The sequence below is a fragment of the Primulina eburnea genome, chromosome 13, assembly GCF_022965805.1.
Source record: "Primulina eburnea isolate SZY01 chromosome 13, ASM2296580v1, whole genome shotgun sequence".
Taxonomy (NCBI): domain Eukaryota; kingdom Viridiplantae; phylum Streptophyta; class Magnoliopsida; order Lamiales; family Gesneriaceae; genus Primulina; species Primulina eburnea.
Window position 1 is genome coordinate 1619424 of NC_133113.1, and position 27157 is coordinate 1646580.

The 27157-nt window shown below is 34.9% G+C and overlaps 1 protein-coding gene and 1 pseudogene across 1 annotated transcript; both read right to left on the reverse strand.

Annotated features, from left to right (window-relative positions):
- Nucleotides 1-806: 806 nt before the first annotated feature.
- On the reverse strand, nt 807-8696 carry LOC140809135 (protein IQ-DOMAIN 2-like; annotated as a pseudogene).
- Nucleotides 8697-15456: 6760 nt separating this feature from the next.
- On the reverse strand, nt 15457-27049 carry LOC140809272 (zinc finger CCCH domain-containing protein 19-like). The gene is made up of 10 exons (XM_073166849.1): nt 25398-27049; nt 25193-25272; nt 22045-22229; nt 20390-21314; nt 20064-20191; nt 19670-19729; nt 19545-19595; nt 18202-18272; nt 17595-17749; nt 15457-17506 (listed from the first exon to the last, which is right to left on the reverse strand). Exons 1-10 carry the CDS (start codon nt 26942-26944, stop codon nt 15642-15644), a joined length of 5067 nt encoding a protein of 1688 aa, XP_073022950.1. The 5' UTR covers nt 26945-27049; the 3' UTR covers nt 15457-15641.
- Between the last annotated feature and the right edge of the window lie 108 nt (nt 27050-27157).

Here is a 27157-nt window from a genome sequence, read left to right on the forward strand (position 1 = left end):
GAATTGCGACTTTCAGTGGCAATTGTTTAATAATTTGCTTCTACTCTTTCAAATTGTAAGATGTAAAAAAAGTGATATTGTGCGATTGTTTTTTCTTGGAACTTAAACCTCTAGTGTCATTTTCTGTCTCCACGTGTTTGGCTTAAATTCTATAGTAGTTGGATTCAAAAATAGTTATATCCTTCCATTTATATTGTCAAAATTTCCGGTGATACGAGTCGTAGATCGAGATATTTGGTGGAGCAGAGCGGACCAATTCGACAATAATATCACTTTTTTTATTCAATAAGATACCAAAGTGCATCATTGACTCATTTCATACTAGAAAGTAGAAACAATCGCAAGAAATCATTTGCTAACGTGGATTCTTATTTCTCAATGATATTCCACAATCAAGACAATTAGCTAAATCTCGTTAAACTATTTCATAGAAGTTCATTGATATCTTCTTTTTATAAAGCAAATCGACTTCGATTCTTAAATAACCACGTCACTTCTGCTTCTATTTTAATACAAAATTCTCTTTTTTCGTGCCGGACTAGTACTTTGCATTTCCCATATCATGAAAAATCATTTTCGCTCGGCTCAGTAACTCATTTTGATATATCTAAGAGCCCGGAGAGAGGATGTGGAATAAAATGTAATTTTTTTTAAACAAAAATATAGAAGATAGTTAATATCGTTTATTACCCACTCATGTGAAAGTTAAAAAAAAAAACATAAAATCTCTTGTGTAAAATAAATAAATAAAATTTAAAATTTGGGCATAAAACTCGACTCACAGCATTGACATCAATGGAGCTAGTGTCGACCTTCGATGGCCCAGAATGCCACCTGGGTCGGCCAGGTGAAGGTGGAAACGAGAGCCGTTTCTTTGCAGATCCCTTCTCTCAAGTATTACCACTTGCCATTCCTAATGGACTTGGCAACTTAGACTTTGCCTCTGCAGATTGAGTGGATAAGCTTTCATAGTCTCTAACTGATGAACCAGAAATACTATGCCTCCTATTACGCTCGGATTGTAAGCTAAGAATGCTTCTTGAATCATCTTCTTTACTTAAAGCACTCCATCCTCTTGGGCTCGCGGGTTTCCATTTTCTTGCTGCTACTGAAGATGCAGATGCCTTTGGAGGAGTGGGAGTTCCAAGTGACTGGTAGCTAGAAGGTGGCTTTTGGTACATTGGTGATGATAGATTTTCTGAGTTTAGTATGTGACGTGCAAAAGATCTGGTAATTTCTCCTTGAGTAGTTCGGGGGATAGCACTTTTTGTCCATACAGAATCACTGTAAATATCTTTCTCTGTCGAACTTGGAGTTTCCCATGGCCGATCAGCCATCCATCGTTTTAACCAGCTCCAACCCCAGTGAGGATTAGTTGGGTCCATGAAAGTAAATTTGAAGATACTGCTGACTTCTTCCACATTTGCTGCTCAGTTCACATGTCGTCAAGTTAACAAAAAAATGTAAGATTTATGATTCCTTCAAACATTTACGGAAGTGTGTAGTTCCATTAGAATGTTTCAATTGTTACAGATTTTTCTTCACCTTGGATTAAAAATTGAATAGGTTGTTAGATATTATTCTCAGAAATTCATGTTTTGCACGTATACATGAATATAATATGCGGAAGCTTTAATCGAGAATTACCTCCGGCCATTGAATCTCCTGTAAGTTTTTGCTTTCCTTCGGTTTGAAGCTTTCTGATTTTCTTTCCCTTGAAGCCTTCTAAACACTCCAACACTCCTTTAGATGGTGTCTTTTCTGTATGAGATTGTGTGTTTAGGGACCTCAATGCCTTCGGTATTTATAGGCACACTCAAACCATCACCGAGTGTTTTGGGAGCTCGAGATTCAAATCAAATTTGTATACGCATCTCAATTTTCAAAATTTGAGGCTGCCGTGTACAAATTTTCAACACGTTTATTTTACGGTTACGGGTCACAATTTTCTTACATTCTCCCACTTGACCCGTATATCTCATTTACCATAGGAGAAAACAAAATACATGAATCATGGCGATAGGTCATCTAAAAGCGATTATTATCTTCCATGTATCACAATGTATTATATCTCTCAAATAACTTAATGAATAAACCCTATGTTTATTCGAGGTCCAACTTTATTGATATTTTTCATGATAACTGAATATGTATATAACTGAATATGAAAAATATCATAACTTAATGAGTTTCATTAATTTTGTTTTTACAACAAAATTACATAAAAGAACCAAGTCCCATTCTTTCTGTATGATCCTTGAATTTCAATGGTGGCATGCCTTTAGTCAAAGGATCTGCAATCATCAATTCAGTGCTAATGTGCTCGATAACCATGGTTTTATCTTTAAAACGTTCTCGTATGGCTAAATACTTAATGTCGATGTGCTTGCTTCGACTACCACTTTTGGTATTTTTAGCCATAAAAACAGCAGCTGAATTGTTACAATATATTCTTAATGGCCTAGATATAGAATCCATAATTCTAAGCCCTGAAATGAAACTCTTCAACCATACACCATGTGAGGTTGCCTCAAAACAGGATACGAACTCAGCTTCCATAGTGGAAGTAGCAGTCAATGTCTGCTTTGCACTTCTCCAAGATAGAGCTCCACCAGCTAGCATGAAAATATATCCTGAAGTGGATTTTCTTGAGTCAATGCAGCCAGCATAGTCTGAATCAGAGTAGCCAATTACTTCCAAATTCTCAGTTCGTCTGAACATAAGCATATAATCTTTGGTCCCTTGAAGGTACCTCATGACTTTCTTTGCAGCTTTCCAGTGATCTAAACCTGGATTACTCTGATATATTCCCAACATCCCAACAACAAATGCAATGTCAGGTCTAGTGCAAACCTGAGCATACATCAAGCTTCCGACAGCAGAAGCATAGGGAATGTTTTTCATTTGTTCCCGCTCTAGATCATTCTTTGGGCATTGGCTTAAATTGAATTTATCGCCTTTCACAACGGAAGCTATACTTGGTGAACAATCTTTCATCCGATATCTCTCTAAAATTTTGTTTATATAGGTTTCTTGAGACAGACCTATAATACCTCGAATTCTGTCTCTATGTATCTTAATGCCAATGACATAAGATGCCTCACCCATATCCTTCATATCAAAGTTTTTAGAGAGAAATTGTTTCACCTCATATAACAGACCCTTATCATTGGTTCCAAGTAATATATCATCCACATATAGAATAAGGAAACAAACCTTGCTCCCACTGACCTTCTGGTATATACATTGATCCATGGGGTTCTCAACGAATCCGAATGAAGAGATAACATCATGAAATTTTAAATACCATTGACGGGAAGCTTGTTTCAATCCATATATAGATTTCTTAAGCTTACAAACCAATTGCTCACCATTACTAGAGAAGAATCCTTCAGGTTGTTTCTTATAAACCTCTTCCTCTAGTTCTCCATTGAGAAAAGCTGTTTTCACATCCATTTGTTGCAAATCTAAGTCAAAATGTGCAACTAATGCTAGAATGATACGAAAAGAATCTTTCTTAGATACAGGAGAAAAAGTCTCCTTGTAGTCGATTCCTTCCTGATGAGTGAATCCTTTAGCAACAAGTCTTGCTTTATACCTTTCAATGTTGCCTAATGAGTCTTTCTTTGTTTTGAAGACCCATTTACATCCAATGGCTTTTGCACCATCAGGCAATTGAACAAGTTCCCAGACTCCATTAACTGCCATAGAATTCATCTCTTCTTTCATAGAATTAAACCATAGTTTTGATTCATTACAACTCATGGCTTGTGAAAACGTTTCAGGATCATTTTCGGCTCCGATGTTAAAGTCCGATTCTTGTAAATACACAACATAATCACTAGATATAGCTGATCTTCTTATTCTAGTAGATCTCCTAAGGTTGTTTGGTTGATTAACAATTTCTTGTTGTTCTTCATTAACAACTTGATCTACTGGATTTTCATCAGCAATTTGTGGAACTTCAGTAACTGGTTGTCTGACACCCATTTGGTCTTGAGGGGTGTGAATAACGACCAATCTGTCATTTGAGTAAGAGGGTTGTGCATTAATGTGATCATTCTCAAAAATTATGTCATGATCACTCCCACTAATCAAATCATTCTCAAGAAATTTTACATTTCTTGATTCCACAATTCTAGTGTTGTGAGATGGACAATAGAATCTGTACCCTTTGGATTTTTCGGCATACCCAATGAAATATCCACTTATAGTTCTTGGGTCCAGTTTCTTTTCATGTGGGTTATAAACTCTTATTTCAGAAGGACAACCCCAAACGTGTATATGTTGCAAACTCGGTTTCCAACCTTTAAATAACTCAAATGGCGTCTTTGGGACAGCCTTAGTTGGAACTCGGTTTAATATATACACAGCTGTCTTAAGAGCTTCAGTCCACAAGGATTTAGGAAGTTTTGAGCTACTTAACACGCTCCTCACCATGTCCAATAATGTTCAGTTCTCCTCTCAGCTACACCATTTTGGTCCGGAGAACCAGGCATAGTATATTGGGCAACAATCCCATGTTCCTGGAGAAACTTCGCAAACGGACCAGGTGCTTGTCTATTCTCAGTGTATCTACCATAATATTCTCCACCTCTATCAGTTCTCACGATCTTAATATGTTTTCCACATTGCTTCTCCACTTCAGCCTTAAAAACCTTAAAGGCTTCTAGTGCTTCGTTTTTGTTATGAAGCATGTAGATATACATGTATCGTGAGTAATCATCAATGAAAGAGATGAAGTATTTCGGACTTTGCATGTCCATATTTGTACAACAAATATCTGAATGTATGATTTCTAATATTTCCGTACTCCTCTTGGCACCCTTTTTAGACTTATTGGTCTGCTTTCCCTTAATGCAGTCCACACAAGTCTCAAAATCAGTAAAATCTAAAGTACTAAGTACTCCATCATTTACTAATCTTTTAATTCTCTCTATGGAGATGTGTCCCAATCTCCTGTGCCACAATATAGAGGAATCTTCATTTATAACACATCTTTTAATACCTCCCTGAACATGCATAGTGGTGTTATTATTTTGTAAAAAAATAGAGAAAAGACCATCAATCATTATACCATTTCCAATAAGATTTGATTTATAAAACAAATTTATTGATTTATTCAAAAACTGAAATGAATAACCAAGAGGTACAAGTTTTGAAACTGAAATTAAATTCCTAGAAAAACTAGGAACATAAAAGGTCTTTTCTAATTTAAAATATAGCCACTATTCAACACTAGGCAGCAAGTCCCAATAGCCTCCACATGCGAAGACATCTTGTTTCCTGAATAGATGCTTCGCTCATTTTCTATTGGCTTCCTTAGGTTTTGCATACCCTGCAAGGTATTTGTAACATGGATTGTAGAACCAGAATCAATCCACCATGTGTTATAAATCATATTAACCATATTAGATTCATAACAGACAAATGAAGTAGGAATACCTTTCTTTTCAAGCCAGTTCTTAAATTTATTACAATCCTTCTTAATGTGTCCCGTCTTTTTACAGAAGAAACACTTGGATTCTTTCTTGATGTCAGGTTGGGGTGGAATTATTCCTTTCCCTTTTCCCTTGACTTTGGCTTGCTTTTTATACTTTCCTTGTGTAGTCATAAAAACATTTTCACTCGTTTCCATTAACAACCTTCCTTCCTCTTGAACACACATGGTCAATAATTCATTGACTGACCATTTATCCTTATGTGTGTTGTAAGAAATTTTGAAGGGTCCATATTGCTGTGGAAGAGTGCATAAAATGTAGTGCACAAGAAAAGTCTCAGACATTTCCACTTCAAGTGTCTTTAATCGAGCCGCTATATCCCGCATTTTCATTATGTGCTCTCGCACACCTCTCACACTGGTGAGCCTTAATGAAGAAAATTCCATAATTAGGGTGCTTTCAAGTGCCTTATCTGAAGACTGAAACTGTTCATCAATAGCCTTCAGTAACTCTCTGACATTATTATGCTGATCGACAGAACCACGCATACCAGCAGAGATTTTGATCTTTATGAACATTACGCATAGTCGATTAGATCGCTCCCATTTTTCATAAAGATCAACGTCATCAGGAATGCTGGTTTCAGTAATAGCTGATGGTTCGTCTTTCCGTATAGCATAATCAATATCCATCCACCCCAATTGAAGAAGAATTCTTTCTTTCCAAATTTTATAATTATCGCCCTTTAGATCGGGAATGTTACATTTCATATCAGAAAAATTCGCAGGTTGCATAACTGCACAAAATATCACATGCTTAAATTTTTGAGACAATATCATGTTTTACCAATGTAATTCATGTTTTAAAAATCTAGTGACATAAAATTTGCCTGTGGGCTAAAATTTTAATTCAATAAGATTTTTCTGTAACTTTATGATAAAACTATCAAAATGTATTTTCCTTAACTCCTGTGGGTAAATTAAGAAAAATATAATTTGATATTTTAACCTAATTAGTTATATAAATATAATAAAAATCCCTGTGGGGTAAATTTTATTATGTTTATATAATTAATTACAATTGATGTCCATTATGTGATCCAAATCCACTTAATGCATAATTTTTCATAATTAAGGATGCTGTGGCTATTCTTCAATTATTTAAAATTATACGGTTCACTGGACAAAATTTTGGCTTTACTTAATGCTTTATATAATAATTATTTCGTAATCAACACTTTACAAGAGTGCTCCCAGGAAAGATAGGTAGTGCTTAGGCCCTTTAAATACCCAACTCCTAGACAGAGCAAATGTTCATCGGGGAGACCAGTGGCTAGTCAAGGCAATTTAAACCGGTCTATGAAGAACTCCCTCAGATCATGTTTTCTTACGTCACCTTATAATTATTATTCAACTTAATTATCCACATTTATGTGAATCTTTATAAGCCAAATTTTTTCATATTAATAACTTTATATTCACATTTTTACCTAATATGAACAATTACATTCCCCATCAGTTTTTCTCTTCAATCAGAGTAGTGATAAGTGAGGATCACATTTACATAAAATGTGGGCTCCTCATCAGTTTTTCTCTTTTATCAGAGTAGTGATAAAGTGAGGATTATTTGTTCATTTGTGAATATCTGAAATATTTTATTATATTCACATCTTACTTGATATGTTCATTTCAAATTATAAACTTAATATAATTTGATATGAACACAATGTGAATATTGTTTTTTCCAAAATATTTTTCAATACAATTTGCATTTAAAAAACTTAAAAATAAATGCAAAAATAATATTAAATTTGCATGTACACATCAAACACATTGACATTATATCTAACATGCAAAAATAATTTCTAACATGTATTGAAAATTGCACTGAATTTGGAAATATTTTAATGTGTACAAATTATTTAACCAAATGCTATATGTATACCGAATTATACATATAACTTAATAACATATTAATCATTATTTATTTATTTATTAATAATAATAATAATAATAATAATAATAATAATAATAATAATAATAATAATAATAATAATAATAAATAATGATGTGGGACCCACATGACCAATTATCAACTTTGCATACATGGTCGTTGGTTGCAGAGACTTTAATGAAAAAAAAAACATATTCACGTGGTATGTTCCATTATTTGAAATTGAAGACAACTCGTATTATAACTCTTCGTCTTCAACCTCTTCGCTTACAGAAAAAAAATCACGACCTTCATGGCCTCGTCCATATTTTCAAAAAATTTTACTCATCTCATGTCAAAATTTGAGAATCATATTTCCAAAGAGTTCATTATATATGAATTTCAGAAAAAGAAGATCAGTTATTTTCAAGATAGAGGTATAACGTTGCTCTGATACCAAATGTTAGATATTATTCTCAGAAATTCATGTTTTGCACGTATACATGAATATAATATGCGGAAGCTTTAATCGAGAATTACCTCCGGCCATTGAATCTCCTGTAAGTTTTTGCTTTCCTTCGGTTTGAAGCTTTCTGATTTTCTTTCCCTTGAAGCCTTCTAAACACTCCAACACTCCTTTAGATGGTGTCTTTTCTGTATGAGATTGTGTGTTTAGGGACCTCAATGCCTTCGGTATTTATAGGCACACTCAAACCATCACCGAGTGTTTTGGGAGCTCGAGATTCAAATCAAATTTGTATACGCATCTCAATTTTCAAAATTTGAGGCTGCCGTGTACAAATTTTCAACACGTTTATTTTACGGTTACGGGTCACAATTTTCTTACATAGGTCACATATACAAAATCTTTGTCAAAGAAAGGTTAAATTTCTAAATTTATGCATTGCTGGTGGATGGAGATAAAGTTAGCACCTGACGAGTGTATGAATAAGCCAATGCTCTTTCTCGCCTCATAGCAGCTTCGTAATTGTGGAGCAAGCTCAACTCAATTTGTTCTTCCGATTGCAGACTGTCATCCCATTCCTTTCCCATCTGTAAAAGATCTTGACATGTTTGTAAAGAAAAAAAGGGCATTAGTAGAATTAGAATATACCAACTTTCAAGCTCTCCAGTTCTTTAGCACGTTTCTGCAGGAGCTGTCTCTGAAGAGCTCCATTCTCTTCTAACATCATCCTGATGCATGCATTTAAAAGTGTTTGCTGTTTGACGATTCACAATCGGCCCATCAACAAGTGAGTTCAGTATGACTAGTCCCTCTTCGAGCTCGCAATGCTCTCCTTGCCTAAATGTTAGCAATACCATAAAAACTCGATTCTAATCAATTAATTTTGTTTTTCAGTAAGGAAATAAAAGTAACACCAAATTTTCTGATTCATGATTCTTTAGAAAATATGTGTATCCCTTCTATTTTATCAAACTATACCAGGTAACCACAGAATGCTGTCTGAATTTTGATTGCCGCTGTTTCCTCCTTTGATTTTCCGGCAAATCTGGCCACAGTAAAAGTTTGAGGTAGCTCAGAAGTTACTGGTGTGGCAGTTACGGTTGGAAATTTCAAGTAAGTTTAAAGTTTGGATAATAATTATGTCTCATGAATGTGACAGTGTCTTTGGCTCTCCACAATCTTGAGTTAGTTCACTTAGTTGTGTCTCATTGTCTTTTGACTTTCCACATTCTTGAGTTAATTGAAGATTTTTGGTTCTTCATATTCTTAATTTTCTATAATTTTTGGTGTGTATTTTAGAGCTTATAAATAATGTGTTCATTTTCTCATTCCATATATATAAAAAAATAATTTTACAAACACTCAAGATTTCTATCAAGTATTTTCTTGCATTTCATATCGTTAGCTTTTCATTTGCCTCCGTTAAATTTCAGTGATAAAGTGAATGTACATTTTCAGTTCGTCGATGTAGTTACTTCGTGCTAAGTTGCTGCAAAGTTTTTCCGTTGTATCATGAGAAACAATTGTCCGTCCAGATCCTCGAAGCACCGTCGGAGGAGACAAATCTGTTTTAAGTAAACTATATTTCATACAGACTTCAGTTTGATTTACTGTTTTCTTATTGTTCTTTTATACATGATATTCATATTGTCAATAATATACTCATTTTCATTTAGTATTTTGTTTTTATAAGATTGTTTTTATTCCCTACTTCTTATATTTTTTTCGTCTATATTGCTACATCCTCATCAGTCGTCATGAAATAGTTTTCTTTCTTGAAAATATCATGTAAAGTCAACTTTTGATAATGATAATATATATATACTTAGGCAAAAACTTGTGTGAGACGACCTCATGAGTTGTTTTTTTTGAGACGGATCTTTTATTTGGATCATCCATGAAAAGTATTACTTTTTATGCTAAGAGTATTACTTTTTATTGTTAATATCGGTAGGGTTGACCCGTCTCACAGATAAAGATTCGTGAGACCGTCTCACAAGAGACCTATTCATATACTTATACACACACACAAAACACATATATATACATAGACATATATAAATTTATAGAATCATTATTTAATTTCTTAATTAATCAATTCTAGACTTCTCTAGAATATTCCATGATAATCTTGTACACTGCAGTCATCACTAATAATAATATTTTTGGGAACTGCTTGTTTTACTCTAGCTTAATTACCAGTTAAACTAAATTCAACAACTTTCATTACATTAAATTAACTTATAAACTCCTTTGTAAGCAATCTGTTTGATCTCCATCAAAATATAGTTGTCAAATTCAACTCCTTGAATATGACTATCTCAATAGGAATACACAATATGATACTTATGTAACCCTCAATGGTTCAGGTATACAACTAGCTGTGGGTTCACAACTTCATTGTGATTCAAAATTTATTGTTATTCGAGTTTATCCTTATTAGCTTAATTTTTTTCATCAACCCTTTGATCAAGATATCAGAATTCAAGTATGATTACACTCATTGGATCATAGTAAGAGCGTCTAGTTGCATCACCTCATGATCTTATAGGTATCACTGATAGTGCCTGCAAGATCCTTAAGTTATGGTTAACGTAAAGTACAGTTTCTTCAACTCATATATCACGAATCTGCAGCCTTTGGCATATATCGAGAATTGCAAATGAATTCGATAAAATGTGATATTTCTTTGGATAATAATAGTATCATTGTATGTACAATTAGGAAAACACATTTCCCTAAAAAAAATTCTTGCTATAGCCAGAAACTCATTGCACTATTAACTCGCATATCACATAAGACATCACCACCTGTAAGCCAGCGGTGAAAATCTCCTCTTGGCCTTGGTAATTGTTAGATTAATATAATGTCTAAAGCTTGTACAAGGTCCAGTGTGTGTTGAATTTCAAACTTAATTATTTTAAATAGATAATGAAATGTGAAATAACAGGTAAAGTACGTTGTAAAATATTTATCTATATTCAATCGAGCAAATTTTCATGGTAAATAAATGAAATTTAGAAGTTACAAATGTTTGCATTTGAAATCCATAAATTTCAAACTAAGATCGTTCAAATGAATTATGATTCACAATATTCTCCTCTTTCTCATATTACCGATTCATGCACCTTACATAATAATGGATAAAATACAAATTTAAAGTGAAAGAAAGTAAATTATTAATAAAGAATAGTTGGAAAAAATGAAGTCAATTAAAGGAAATTATATCTTTCAAAAATTGAAATAAATCACAGGAAATTAAATTCAGAAGAAGAAAAATAATTTTAGAAGATGAAGACTTGCATGTATTGAATAATGCAAAGTAACGTGCATGTATCTAAAAGTTTTTGTATAATTTGTATATAAAAAATAATTGGTATAAATTAAAAATAGTTCTAAAAGTTTTTGTATAATTTGTGTATAAATATATTTATTTTGTTTTTGTATGTATAATTTATTGTTTATGTATATACATACAATATTAAGTGGAATATTATTTTTTATGATTTTAATATGAGATTTCATAACATTAAAATTTACATTATGTTCATATTAAATTAAATAAAATTATTTAGAATTTTAAATGAACATATCAAGTAAAAATGTGAATATAAAGTTGTTTAATAAAAAAATTTGGCTTATAAAGATTCACATAAATATGTATAATTAAATTAAATAATAATTATAAGGTGAGAAAACATGATCTGAAAGAGTTCTTCATTGATCAGTTTAAATCGTCTTGACTTGCCACTGGTCTCCCTGATGAATCTTGCTCTGTCTAGGAGTTAGATATTTAAAGGGTCTTAGCCCTACCTAATTTCTTGAGAGCACTCTTGGAAAATGTTAATTGTGTCACTAAATAATTATTATATAAAGCATTAAGTAAAGCCAAAATTTTGTTCTGTGAACCATATAATTTTAAATAATTAAAGAATAGTCACAACATCCTTAATTATGAAAAATTATGTATTAAGTGGATTTGGATCACATAATGGACATCAATTGTAATTAATTATATAAACATAATAAATTTTACCCACAAAGATTTTTGTTATATTTATATAACTAATTAAGTTAAAATATCAAAATTATATTTTTCTTAACTTACCCACAAGAGTTAAGGGAAAATATTTTGATAGTTTTATCATAAAGTTCCAAAAAAAATCTTACTAAATTAAAATTTTAGTCCACAGACAAATTTTATGTCACTAGATTTTTAAAACATGATTTACATTGATAAAACATGATATTATCTCAGGATTTTTAAACATAACAAGCATATTATATTTTTATGTAGTTATGCAACATGCAAGTTTTTCTGATATGAAATGTGACATGCGGGGCAAAGTGCTACGTGCATGAAAACAAAGTGCTATGATCTCGGGGCGTAGTAGAATGGTATTTGGATGGTCACCAGCAAAGAACACCGGGAAATAAGTGCTATGTGTGGCAAAGTGCTACGTGCATGAGAGCCACATCTTGAACCTATGAGGAAAAGCGTACATGACTGAAGCCACTTCTTGAACCTTATTTTTCCTTATACATACGAATCAAATTCAATGATGGCCCACCATGGATTCACCTAACCAGCTTGTAGCAAGCCAAAAGTTCGACTTAAACCTTATCTAAATGGATTGACTAGTCAGGTATATTCGTAGGAGTCACCTCTAGATTCTCGGTGCTGGTGGATTGATGGGTCAGGCCACGACGATGACGTCGTATTCTGAAAGAGGGGTGATTGTGATATCTCTTGTCGTAAATGATAAAAATTAAAAATTTAAAATGAGTTTATAATGGGCTAAAATGAACTTCTATAGCAACTTAGGTTAATCATTTTCATAAAGCGATGACGAATACGAAGTAATTTCTACAAGGACCCACTCTGCAGTCACGTAGGCACGGGCCATGCAGATGCGGGACTGGGCTGTGTAACTCCACTCGAAATTGATATCAAGAAAGAATCTAAGTGTTTCTTCTGTAAAATAACATGACACATGAAGAAGGACTGCAACAAATTTAAGGATTGTCTTGAAAAGAAAGGTATTCCTATTTCATTTGTATGTTGTGAATCTAATATAATTTATAACAAATAGTGTATTGATTCTGGTTCTACAATTCATGTTACAAATACCTTGCAGGGTCTTTAAAGTCAAAGGAAACCTCAAGGAAATGAGCAGAATATCTATTCAGGAAACAAGATGTCTTCGCACGTGGAGGCTATTGTGACTTGCTATTTTATATTGGATAATGCTTTTATTTGAAATTGGTAAATACATTTTATATTTTCAAGTTTTTCTATGAATTTAATTTCAATTTCAAATATTATACCTATTGGTTATTTCTTCCAGTTTTTGGATAAATCAAAAAATTTATTTTATAAATCATATATTGTTGAAAATAGTACAATGATTGATTGTCTTTTCTCTATTTCTTTACAAAATAATAACACAACTATACATGTTCAAAGAGGTATCAAAAGATATGTTATAAATGAATATTCCTCTATACTATGGTATCAGATATTGGGATACATCTCCATAGAGATAATTAAAAGATTAGTAAATGATGAAGTATTTAGTACTTTAGATTTTACTAATTTTGAGACTTGTGTGGACTGCATGAAGAGAAAACAGACCAATAAGTATAAAAAAGGTGCTAAGAGGAGTACAAAAATATTAGAAATTATACATTCAAATATATGTTGTCCAGATATGGACATGCAAAGTCCGAAATACTTCATCTCTTTCATTGATGATTACTCACAATACATGTTTTTCTACATGCTTCATAACAAAAATGAAGCAATGGATGCCTTTAAGGTTTTCATTGCTAAAGTGGAGAAGCAATGTGATAAATAAATTAAGATCGTGGGAACTGATAGAGATGGATAATATTACGGTAGATACATTGAGAATGGACATGAACCTGGTCCGTTTGGAAATTTTCTCCAAGAACATGGGATTGTTGCCCAATATACTATGTCTGGTTCTCCAGACCAAAACGGTGTAGCTGAAAGAAGAAACCGAACATTATTGGACATGGTGTAGAGCATGTTTAGTAGCTCCAAACTTCCTAAATCCTTGTGGACTGAAGCTCTTAAGACAATTGTGTATATATTAAACCGAGTTCCAACTAAGGTTGTCTGAAAGACACCATTTGAATTATTAAAAGGTTGGAATCCGAGTTTGCAACATCTACACGTTTGGGGTTGTCCTTTTGAAACAAAAGTTTACAACCCACATGAAAAGAAACTGGACTCAATAACTATAAGTGAATATTTCATTGTGTATGCCGAAAAATCAAAAGGTACAAATTCTATTGTTCATGTCAACATTAGAATTGTGGAATCAAGAAATCCAAAATTTCTTGAGAATGACTTGATTAGTGGAATGATCAATCAATGACATAGTTTTGAGAAAGATCACATTAATTCACAACCCTCTTATTCAAATGATAGATAAGTCGTTATTCACGCCCTCAAGACTAAATGAGTGTTAGACAACCGATTACTGAAGTTCCACAAATCGCTGATTAAAATCCAGTTGATCAAGTTGGTAATGAAGAACAACAAGAAATTGTTGATCAGCCAAATATATGGGTCAAGTAGGAGAATGTAAGAAAAATTACACGTATATATCAAAAGATTGAAAGACGTGAAGGAAATAGTGATGGTCATAGCCTACATTTTTTACAAACGGTACAAACCGCCTCTACTTTAGAAAATTGAGACACGCATACGCCTCTTTTTTTGACTCTCGAGCTCCCGATAAACTCATCGATAATATGAGAAATGCCTATAAATAGCGGTGATTGAGGTCCTAAGCACATATTTCATAAGAACAAAATACACTATCTCCAAAGAGAGTTGGAATGCTTAGAAAGCTTCAATCGAAGGAAATCAAAAATCTTACAAATCATTTAATGGCCGAAGGTAACGCTCGATCTGCTTCCGCATATTATTTATCATGTCCATAAATGTGTAGAAACATGATTTTGTTAAGAAATTTCTAACATTTTGAGTAAGAATCATGTCAGTCAATTGTCCATACTTCTCATCTGTCCATGTCTACCCCTCGTTATCATCCTTCCATTAACATGTCGATATAAAATATGTCGGATTTAGAGCGTTATTGGTCTCTCACTAATCTTATCCTCTATGTGACCTAGACCTAAAAAAACTAAAAGGACAAACATATAATTTTTTTTTACAATAGTCTCCTAATTCAATTATTGTGGCATAAAATTAAATGAAAAATTCGGTAAAATAATAATAATAATAATAATAATAATAATAATAATAATTAAAAAAACTTAACCAAATTATGGTAAATAAAATAAGAGAAAATAATTAACAAACAACTAATTTGGTGAAAATTCTAAATCAAATACGCATACTCCAACAACAATTCTTTTAAAAATAATAAGTGGCTGATTTGTTTTAATTTTGTCTGTTTTTTGAGGTTTATGCTTTAAGATTTTAAAACAAAAACAAATTCAGAGTTCGGCGATCAGGTAGGATGATTCTGAATTTTTAAATTTATTTTTGCTCGAGTATACATCTTTGATTTACGAGTGGCGGCTTGAATTTTTTAATCTGCCACCTTAAATTTCAGAAAATGGGACCAAAAACAGCAAAGTCGCATAGCAGAAAATAGTAATTCATACATACTGCACAAAGTTACCATTTTCTAACAATCCCAATTGGTCGGTCTGTGCTGCTAAAAGTTAGTCTACAACTTTAATTTAACATCAAATGACTATACAAAATCATAAACTACCCAAACTCTATGAATTTGTTTCAGTTAGTTATGCCGAAGATCGCAATGTGCTCCCTTCCTACATCGACCATTTGCGTAGTATGGACACATCATTTCTCGCTTATTAAAAGAACCTCTGGGGCCGCCACCACCGTATGACGACTGCCTCTTCCAAGGTCTGCCACCAACGAAACCAGGATCTCGACCCTGATCATTATGATGTCCCGAAAACTGATCACCGCCGTAGTTCTGTGGGCCCACCCACAAACCCTGGTTCCCTTGCGGTGCAGCACCCCATCCTTGGTTTGTATTTACTTGTGCAGGCCCTTGAACAGGAGCGGGTGCTCCCGGATTAGCACTCGGTGGGCCCCACCCATTCCCAGGTATTGAACCTTGAACCGGAACAGGCGGAGCAACCCAACCGGGACCCAGAGCCTGCACCGGTCCTGGAATATTAGCCCCAGCATTTCCAGCGGGAGCAATCCAACTGGAATTTGTATTGACTGTGGGTTGCATAGGTGGTCCTCTGTACATATTTGTGTTTGCCGGTGAGGGATCCCCCCATCCCATGCCAGCGTTCGCATGTGGAGTACCCCTGTCAGAGTTAGTACCATCGGGCACGGCAGGAGGATATATGTTCGGTTGAATACTTTGAGCTGGCATCTGATATTCAGGTTGAGATGCAGCATTGGTATTTAAATTTGAGAAATTTGCAGCATAATTCTGCATGTTCGGCGCAACCCAACCATAATTAGGAGGTTGAGGTTGAGGTTGAGGCTGGGCCGAGCCACCAATAACCTGAGTTTCAATTAAAGAACTTTGACTGACAACTTGGTGGACCATGGTCGAGTGATGGCCATGCATCTGTATCGCATGCGGTACACTCTCTCTTCGTGGTATCCCCCCTTCGTTTGTTGTGGTCGACTGAAAACAAAAAGAGTTTGCCGGACGCGCCTGAAATACTTGTGAATTAGGTGTTGGGCTAAAAGTGGTGCTAGACTGGACAATAGTATTCAAAACCGATGCATCAGCAACAGAACGAGGCCCAATATTAGTTCTCTCAACACTTCGCGATGGATTAGCACTGATGAGACCGCCACCTTCTCCTCCTGTCCATGCTGCATTACTTTGTTTAGGAGTAGGAGATGGTAAGTTGGATATATCATTTCCAGTCCATTTTTCAGAAGACAATTTTGTGTGTGACACGGGGCTTTGATCGAAACTAGTTCTATTCTTAATATGGAGTAAGGATGTTCCAGAAGCCCGATCAAAATGGCTGGTCGAGATGGGTAGACTCTGGAGGGTATCAGCTGATGGAAAAACATTGTCAACAACTGGTTTCTCTTTCTTGAACTTACCTTCCAGCGCATCAGCCATAAGTATGGAGTCTTCTTGATTATCTGTAATTTTCCAGATCTTCAGATCAGTAGGAAAGTAACCTGTGTTGCTCCATTTACGTAATTGCATCATAGAAAAGGGCCCTTGAACTTTTCCTGAAGGATCTTGATAATGCCACATCTTTTCTGTTTCATTTATTATAGTTGAAGTTTCCGCAATCCTGACTGAGAGAGATGCTTCTGAGGTTACTGATGAAACACCAGCAAGTGATTCACTTCGGGACACATTGCACTTGCCTCTGTCGGAAGAGGCAGAATTAGAACTCAGGTTCTCCAAATATTTGGAATCTTGTGCATCTTTTCGGGCTTCTAAATTCCAAGAAATTTCGTTTACCATCTCACCACTATGAGTAGCATTGCCAGAAAAATTATTACGAGACAGATTTCTGCTCAATTCCCTGTCCTTGCTTGAAACTTTTCCTGCACCACCCCTTACAGAAGTGTCATTTCCAGGAGAGACAAGGCCGCTCTCTCTCCTGCTAAAACTGGAACCTCTAGATCTCAAGAAATCATCTGTATACAGCAAATCATTTTACATAAACAGCTAGGACCAGGTAAAGGTTACAGTATTCACACCACTAGTTGTGGAAAGGAAGAAAACCTCGTCTAATATCTTTAGTTTCAAGGTCATTCTCATCAGATTCATAACTTGGATCCATCTTCGGATCAGCATGTATTTCAGGAATTTCCTTCAGTTTGCGACGACGCTCTTCAGGGGTCTTCAAAACGTGTAACTTTTCCACACACTCTCTGAGCGTGGAAACAAGTCAAGGCTAACTTGTCACTTTCAGTCATATATAGCATATGAAATCCACATGCTTAATATCTGCCTAACAGCACTCATATTAACCATTGGATTAAATGACAAGTTTTAGAGTTTGCATTGATAGATGATCTCATTTCATTAAAAAATTTGACAAAAAAAGTGACAGTTCTAACCGATTTCCACCTTCTCCGTGCTATGAAAAACAAACTTCAAACAGAGTATATCTACTATTGTCTAGCTCTGCATACGTATATTTGTTGATATACAGGAATTGCAAATGGTTGCCAATAATCTAAATAACTCACAAGCAGAGTAAATCTTTTAGCTGCATGCGTTGCATAGCTGCAAAAAAATTATTCACACTTCTACAGACTTAAGACTCAACATGACAGGCAAAAAGTGAACTAAATTATTTAATCGATCAAAAGGAAAAAAAGGATATTCTTTCCGACGTCCTAAATCACTTGCTCGATCACGGAGATGACTGAGCCGCAAAGACTCTGACTCCAGCCACTGTAAGTTACCACAAAGAAATACGCTTCACTAGATAAAAATGACCTAACATATGGAACTCTTCATCCACAAGGAGAAAAGTAAATAAACAAACCAGGAGATATCAGTTCAGGATTTCAAATATCATATAAGAATAAAAAATGTACACGGGCAATGGGCATCAATGAAAGGGTACCGTGTCAGTTGACATTTAAAATGATAGTTTAACAAACAAATTAAAGAAAAAAGACCAAAGACACTTAAATCATGCAGCCCTCGAGCCAGCATTTACACTACCCTTCTCATTAAGACATATTTTGCCATCTCAATGCCAATTCACCCATCCTTTCCCCATATAGAGTCCATTCTCGCTAACAGGCAGAATATGATGCAAGTCATATCCCAGCCGCCATACCAAGTTATTTGTATTTTCCTTCTAGAATTTACCCTCTCCCCATCCCTCAAGTGACTGACAGATATCAAACCCCTTCTTTTGTAAATTGTTAACAAAACAAACCCCTAGATTTTTGTCCAGATGACCAGAACTAAATATAGTCTTTTGTCCAGGAGACCAGAACTGAATATAGTCTTGGCGCTAAATAGGATGCGGCAGTTTATTAATATAATCAAACAGGCCGAATTGCCTAAATTAGAAATTATCAAATAAAAACAAAGTCAGGGAGAATTTTCTAAGTGCACAATCAGAGGGTTATAAGTAGCAAGTCTAGATTAATAGGCAAAACCTCCTTAATAAAAGACCAGTAAGAACCGAAACTAGGACATATTCCAGAATAAGAGTGTTCAAAAGAATAGACTTAAAAACACTTTTTATAAGATTATTTATAATGTTGAATGCGGAAGTTGATTTAAATAATTCTTGGAACAGCAATTTTCAGAGACAGAAAATGTGGCTTCTGCTTCTTAATAAGTTTATTTTCACTATTATATCCAAACATGAAAAGTGCTTCTGTTTTTACACAATTTGAAAAGTATTTTTAAAAAGGGTATTCAGAAACTCATATTTTCTTATCTTCCAAAAAAAAATATCATATTTTCAATAAAAGTTAGATTTTACTCTAACATGTAAAGCATATAGTTGAGATTCTTCAAATAAATATACAGTTACACTGTTAAGACCAGAACAAGTCGCTCAGCGTTTCCATCATACATGAGTACCAAAACTTTCATTCCCGGTTATTTTAGGAAGAAAGAAGGGTTAAAGATATATTTTTTTAACATCCATTATAATTTCCATAAACAGAACAATTTCAAAAGAACAGGAAACAAACACACATCATTAACTCTGGCCTCCTGAATTTCCATGGTCTTGTCAAGAATTTCACCCTGCAAACCACAATTATCGTTATCCAAGAGTGCGGCAAAAACAAGAAATTCTCTAGAGGTATGCAAACACTTACCACAGTCAGCCTGCTGATCAGTCCACAGTTGATACTCTGGCGCAGGCGTTTGCATTCCTCCTGTAAAAGTTGAACAAATCACGATATGTGATTGACTTCTAAAATCGATTTAACTTGAGATTTCGAAAATCTGAACATAGTTTATAACATCACAGCTTAATTTCAATAAGACTGAGTGACCGACTAGTGCATGATAGTTACCCAGTGCATATCAAATACATCCAATAATTTCAACTAGAACTTTTACTAGATTGCATTTTAAAGTACATTGATAAATCACGTCAGAGATTGGGGGAGTGGGGGACAAACTTGGGGGTGGGGAATGCTATGTAGATGACATAAGAAATTTTCTCGTAAACAGAGGTATTGGAGGCTCTATGGTAGATGCAATCACCTCAGTGAAATCCTGATTTGAGATTGTATCAATTGATGTGACTTCGGTCTTGTCTAGATTTAGTATCTCCAACACAATGTTGGTGGTCTTTTTACCAATTTTGTATGGTTCCTTTGCCGTGCTCGTGCCTGCAGATGAAATACAAATATAATTCACTTTTACTGTTTTTTATTCGAGGGGGTGCATATTAAGGAGCTGATAGCTACTATGGTGAAAATAGTCAAAGCTCAAACAGAACTTAGAAACAATACTAGCTGTACAGTGGTTACATAACAAAGATAAAGTTCTTACATAACAGTGGTAACATACAAATAGAAAGTTCTTACCTACAACTTGCACTAATCTGTACAAGTCTTGTTTTTGACTACTACTGGAAATCCTTATCCGAACAAACATCCCGATAACCTTATCATGATACTTCTCCACATCCTCAAGCAAGTCCTCCATCAATTTTCTTCGCAGGTAAATTAAGCTAATGTTGTGCGTGTCAATAGCTGCATAATCATCAAGATTAGACTGTGGCCCCCGAAGACGACCTTTTTTGCGTGTTTTGTGTTTCCTATCTTTCACACCCTTGGTCAGATGGTCGGTATTGCCCGCCATATCTAACTGGTTATTTTCGGTGTCAACAATACTTCCTTCAACATCATCATTCTGCTCATCTCTAAGAGGAAAATGAGATTCCAGAAGTTTTAACATTTCAAAATGCCCAACTCGAGGTTTCCCAAATAAAACTTCGAGTCTTGCATCACATATGATTTGACTTTTCCGGCGAGGATCACGTAGTTTGTTTCTTTTTATATACTCAAGCAAAAGACCTTGTACATCAAACTGGGAGAGCACAGATGCATCACCATTTTTCATGTGTGAAACAAATTCAAGTAGCTCTTTTGATGCCCACTCAGAGTTGGCTGATGACGCAACACCTTTGCCCCCAGTTGTAACACCAGCCCTCACCAAATCCTTTTCTTTGGTGAGGGATTTCGATTTTTTCCCTTTCCTTTTTCTTTTAGATTTAATAGTTTTCAGATTCTCAACAGACTCTTCTGAACCAGATCCTTCATCAACGCCATTAGCCTGGGCATCCGATGATTCTTGTTTACTGGGACCAGACAACGTATCTTTTCCCTTCCATGGGTTTTTAGCCTCTGTGACCTCAACCGATGAAAGTGACAGCTTAGATTTCAATTCGGTGTAGTAATCCTTGAAGAGATACTCCCAGCTACCTTTATCATCGAAACTTGTTAGAGCCTGTATCAGTCAAGAAGGGCCACAATATAACATTCAGAATATGTCCAAACATAGATCACAATGATTCAGGGACAGGAAATGGGCCAAATTAGTTAATGTACACTTTATCTAGAAACTGAACATAAAGGTGCTATATAAGGACTAAAATCTGACATCAAAACAAAAGAAAGTAAGAAGCCAATGCTCAAATGCGAACAATAAATAAATCTAACAACATAATTGAGTTAATCTGGTCCAGCTCAAATCTAAAACACTCATAACATATTCCAGTTAAACGACTAATTAGTCTAGTTCAAAATAAGACAATCTTTGAGATACTTGGGGATTGTGTACAAAAATCATATGCTCACATTTGGCTGACAAGAAAAAGCAAATATGTCTCCCTTAAGTTTAAGCCAGATTTGGATGTCTGGCAAATGGAAACAAAAAATTCCAATAAGCCAGTCAAGTGAAAAATATAACTATAAGCAAAAAAAATTATAGCTGCAAAAGAAAACCTAAAATAAAACCTTGAGTCAAAATAATAGAAACTTCAGATTTACAGACCAGTTTGCGTGAATCATCTTCCAGTTCAAGATAAATACACTGGGACAACAAACAGGTTACTCATAGAACAACATAAGGTCAATATTCAACTTTGGGAAAAAAATGCCACTAGTAACCTGTCCGACTTGAAACTAACATATCATATCAACCAAACCATTAGAAGAGAGGGAGAGAAAGTACATACATCATTGTTTTCCTGTTCAACGTTCTCAATTAGCATGACGGTTTTCATGCAGGTCTCACAAAAACCTTTATTTCCTCTGACACATAAGATAACCGCATCTTTACTACATTTCTTGCACAATGAGAATGTACATGTGTAGCACATAAAGAGGGCATTCTTCTCGCAAATGCTACACATATGCCAGCCTGAAAACAAGAAAAGCACAATATGAGAGTGGAACACTATATAGGCTTCAAATTCAGATTAAGATAAACATAAGTTGAAGCAGAATACTACGCCGACCCCACCATTGTGGCCGTTAGAAGAGGCATAAAAAGACAAACTAAGGCATTTCTTGGATCAAATTGAATAGAAAGATTTTGAAATCATATTTCACGTCCATTCCACCTAAAACTGCAAATAGCAAAGGGCACACAAGCCTAGACATCATAAACATGCTCCTATCTCACACATATAGTGTTACAGGGTCAAACAGGGACAAACGGGACAGGTGGTTTGTTGCATGGTTCGTCCTAAGTTAACCTTTTGTGGATTAAGACCTTTAACTGAAGACATGGGATTGTTATTTATGAAAATAGGAATTTAATAGAGATCACTCTCCATTGCAGAAGTTACTCAAGTTGTAAATGAATTTTATTATCAATTCAATGTTTAAATTATGTTTGTAAACTATACTGCACATAGACAGAGATTTAAGAGGTCAATCTAACATGTGTAATTCATTCCAATAAAGCGAAAGCATCCCTTTTCTTTCTTACCAAAATATTATGTGATAAAAACCTGGGATGCAAACAATATTGGGCATCCTTGATGTTAGAAGTAGCCAAGGTGAATTTTAAACCCTAGAATATATTTACCTTGGTTAGTTTTTATATTTACTTGATTGCGGACTACATTTGCACGTTCAGTTGTGGTACTTTTTGCATTAAATTCCGCTATAGTCAATATCAATTCCGTGCTGCTGGATTAGAAAGCTTTGACGACGGTGCAAAGCTTAGGATTAAATCCTTAGCGCATCGATCTCGTACTTGTTGAAGTGTGTTCAGGAAAGATCCGAACACTTGCAAGGTAATATATAATGAACAGTTCTAGTTGGTGCAACATATCAATTATCACAGACATCCATAACTCTTATCATTCCCAAGGTATGTCTTTATCACCATTTCTACCAGTTGATATTTGCGGCGAAAGTAACCCACTTAAGCATCAGCCAACAATGTAAATATAACAGATTTTTTATTTAAAAACCGTTCTGGACCTAGTCTAAAAACTCTTTTAATGGTCAAACCGGTGAACCGGTTGTGGTCACATTTTAATTTTTTTAAGATTCTTAGATTTTTTTAATTTGATTATTTTCTTATATTTTTATTTAAAAAAAATTATTTCTTATATTTAAAATTTTATTTTTAGTTATATATATAAATATTTGGATTTTGAACTTTGTTAAAAATATTAGTTTGATAATATTGGAGCGCATTTTGATTTATTTTTTGTCTAAAAATATAAATACAGTTATATTTTATTATACGTAGCAATCCCTAAAACCAATTTAACCGATTAAATTTTACAAAAAATGAACCGGCCAAAATAAATATACAAACCGAATAAATCGAACCGATTTTAAAATCGGTTATAACCGAAATTTTAAGTAGAAAAATATAATTTTGAGATTTTATTAAAAAAATCCTTGAACTCTAGAGTAGAACTACAGCTATTATATTGTGCAAATATGCTTTTGAAACTAAAATCCTTTTAACATACAAATTGACAACAAAAAACCTCTAAGCTATCAGCTGAAAAGTGAGCATACACATAACAAGCGATATGCCTTTATTTATATCATCTAATTAATGCGGGGACCAATCTTTGAACACATTCGATAAAGGATGCCATTCGAGTACAAAATGCAGTAGTTCCATGACTCAAGAAAACATAGTCGCACAAACACAATGTCACACAGTATTTACCTTGAAGATTTTTCGATTAAGAAGACGAAAATTACAGACACGATCACCGAATCTCACGCGGAAGATAATTTAGAATTTTAGTTAGAGCAGAAATCAGAATTAGGTTAGGATCAGACAATTATATTGGGTTCAAAAGTTTGGAACATGTATGAAAATTGGGCTTCCTTCTAGTTTTATTTCTAAAAGCCCATATACAAATTATTTTTACTAAATATATATACTAAATCAGTTAATTCGGTTTAACTGAATTTACAAAATTAAAACTGAAACCGAACCAAATCGAATTAACCGATTTTAAAATTTCAAAATCGAACTACCGAATTAACCGAACCGAATTTTTCAAAAAAATTGGTTTGGTCGGTTTTTTCGGTTTATCCAAACAGTTGCACACCCCTAATTATATGTATATGGTTAAGATTTTAAATTTAAATAATTATATATTTTGAATTATTTATTTATATACATATTTAAGATCTTTAGAATTTAAAATATATTACTTGTTATATTATATTATTATTTTTATATAATATAACGGTTATCCGGTCCAATTTGTTGAACCGTTTTTATAAAGTAAATCGGTTCGATCACCGGCTCGGTTATGAAAACATTGTTATATATAAGTGGAATTAGAGCAACTTAAAAATGGGAAAAATAGACTGAACTGAAGGATTTATTTTGTCCGGGTGGATATGAAGAAAAAGGGGTAATTGTCTGTCAGAGAAACAGATGAAAGATAAAATGACACCAAATCAAATTCCCTCTGTATGTCCATCACATGAAGGAGGGATCAAAATTGAACCACTATAATAATACTTATGATAGTCTTAACACATTTGACACGCAACCATCTAAAGCTAAAAATCTGCATCAATATTCTGTATTTCCATTTCAATTGGAATTGAAAGCAAAGTCCTTTTTAAAATTACAGACCCAAAACCTAATGAGGTTACCGAACAGGTTATCATGAATGAACAGATCAACCAGACATAGCAGCTTGCAACTAGTGATAATTAATACAAACCAATTTAGTAATTTTATAGTTACTTAGAATAACACAACTATTAATGGTTGGTTTCCAGATGCTTAGATAAAAAGCAATTGTAATCCTCAAAGCGTCAACAAAAGGATCAACTATCATCAATTTGTGCATGAGTTTTGAGGTGACGTAAAGAAACACATACCACAGTTCCATCGACCCTTCGACCTGAAAAAAGCTTCGTCTCGATTAACACAGGTTGGATGATATGCCTTTGGGCAACCTCTGAGAAACAATGGAAGAAATGTAATGGATGAGAAAAATTAGATAGTCAGCAAACACTAAATAAAAATAAAGGAACTCTTTCTTAAGCAAAATTGAAAATTTCAATCCCGCACCTCAAACCTTACCTCCGATCACACAACACGAGCTCCCCACCATCAAAGCAAATGAAGCAAACGTCTTCTTCAGCTGTCTTCCTTGATGAGGCCTTTCCAGCGTATTTAGAAACCAAAGGACTTTTAGAAACCTTTCCTCTCTTCCGCTTCCCTCCGAATGCATTCCCAGATTCAACCACATCTGTTTCTGTCTCCATTTCAGTGTCTCGAGTTCTTATCTCCTCCTCGGCAGTAGGTGTATTGTTTTCATCCTGTACTGCAGCTGACGAATCATTCATCCCCTCACAAGGATCACACGTGGAGCTACTAGTTATCTTTGTCTCAAACTTTGTGTCTTCCCATGCAATTTCATCAGCCACCACATCCACTGCTGTCTCTGTTTTCACTTCAGCATCTTCCATATGAACCTCGGGTACATCATTCCTAAAGTCTGAATCCAATCCCTCCACTGTTTCAATTCTACAGTTTCCTGCAGCAAGATCCTCGTGTACTATTATGTCATCCCTATTTTCCACCACAGTCGCGCACACATCTAACTTGAAATCCTTCTCAACTTCCACACTCGTGTTCTCAACTTCCAGCATCTTCGCATCATACATCATATCCTCCTCCGCAGTTAACTCTTTACTCTTGGCAAGCTCATCTGTAGCATCAACACCAGCATATTCCGTATCACCTAGCTCATGAACCTGCACATTTTCTCTGGCATCAAGTATATCTGGGCTCACCTCAGTTATTAGCTCCATACCTGTTTTAACATCTGTGACATGTGTTTCCTCGGAGATCAAGGAGCTAACCTTTTCCTCTTCAACATCAGAAGATGTTTCGGCTGTCTCAACTCCCAAGCAATTGGCAGCTAAGTCAATCTTCTCCACAACATTTGCATCACTTGCCACCATCAAATCCGGATCATTTTCTAACGTCAGACTACCCACCTCCACTAGTCCCGGTTCTGTAAACTTCTCTCCTTCACTCATCTTCCCCTCCAACTCCTTTCCCGATTTATCATTCCATGGTTCCATCCCCTCCCTATCTTCTAGCAAATCATTGCCGCTCCCAGATGTCTGGGAATGAGAACCCGAAACAGTTTCGGCTACGTCAGTAACAACTGATTCCACCTTGGAATCAACTACGGCCATAACTTTTTCCTCTTCTTTCATTCCGACCCGTTGGTCCACGGAAATTTCGTCCCTTCTCGCCTCCGCCTGCCACCCAGAAAACAGTTGCGCATCCCCTGCACAAGTTACATTCTTTCCAACGTTAACATCGTCCACTCTCTCACATACTTGCTCTGATTTCATTTCTAGTACATGTTCCCCAACCTTAAGTGGCTCGTCCACCTCAGCCACCGCTACCGCCTCCTCCATGATTTCCGACTCTGCGGTCAAATGATTCTCCAAAACAACCTGTTCTTCTCCATCTTCGGCTGCCACCTCCTCTAAAGACTTCATTTCAGTGATTTCTCCGCCGACATTCACATTCAATCCACCCAATACAGGAAAAAGTTCGCATTTTTCTTCAATCTTGGTTTCTTCAATTCCCAAATTTCCCTCTTCCATTTTCCGACGTGATCACGTTCAATTCAGTCTCTTCATCCTCAGCGCCACTGTGATTTCCAATTCCTTCACAAAAACCTAACCCTGGTTCCGAATAATGGCCTAGCTCTAGCCATGTAAGCTCGAATGTTTAGCAGATAACTGGATTCGATAAAATTAGGATTGGGCCGGGTCTTCCAAATTTTGGGCCTAATACAATTGGACTTGGAATAAAAG

Excerpts from the sequence above, each read along its gene's own strand:
- LOC140809272 (XM_073166849.1), bottom strand. The coding sequence starts at position 26,944 with ATGGAAGAGGGAAATTTGGGAATTGAAGAAACCAAGATTGAAGAAAAA. Across the intron at positions 17,750-18,201 it reads GATTTAGGACGTCGGAAAGA|GCTCAGAGAGTGTGTGGAAA; the intron begins ATATCCTTTTTT and ends ACTTGTTTCCAC. Across the intron at positions 17,507-17,594 it reads AACTAAAGATATTAGACGAG|ATGATTTCTTGAGATCTAGA; the intron begins GTTTTCTTCCTT and ends TGCTGTATACAG.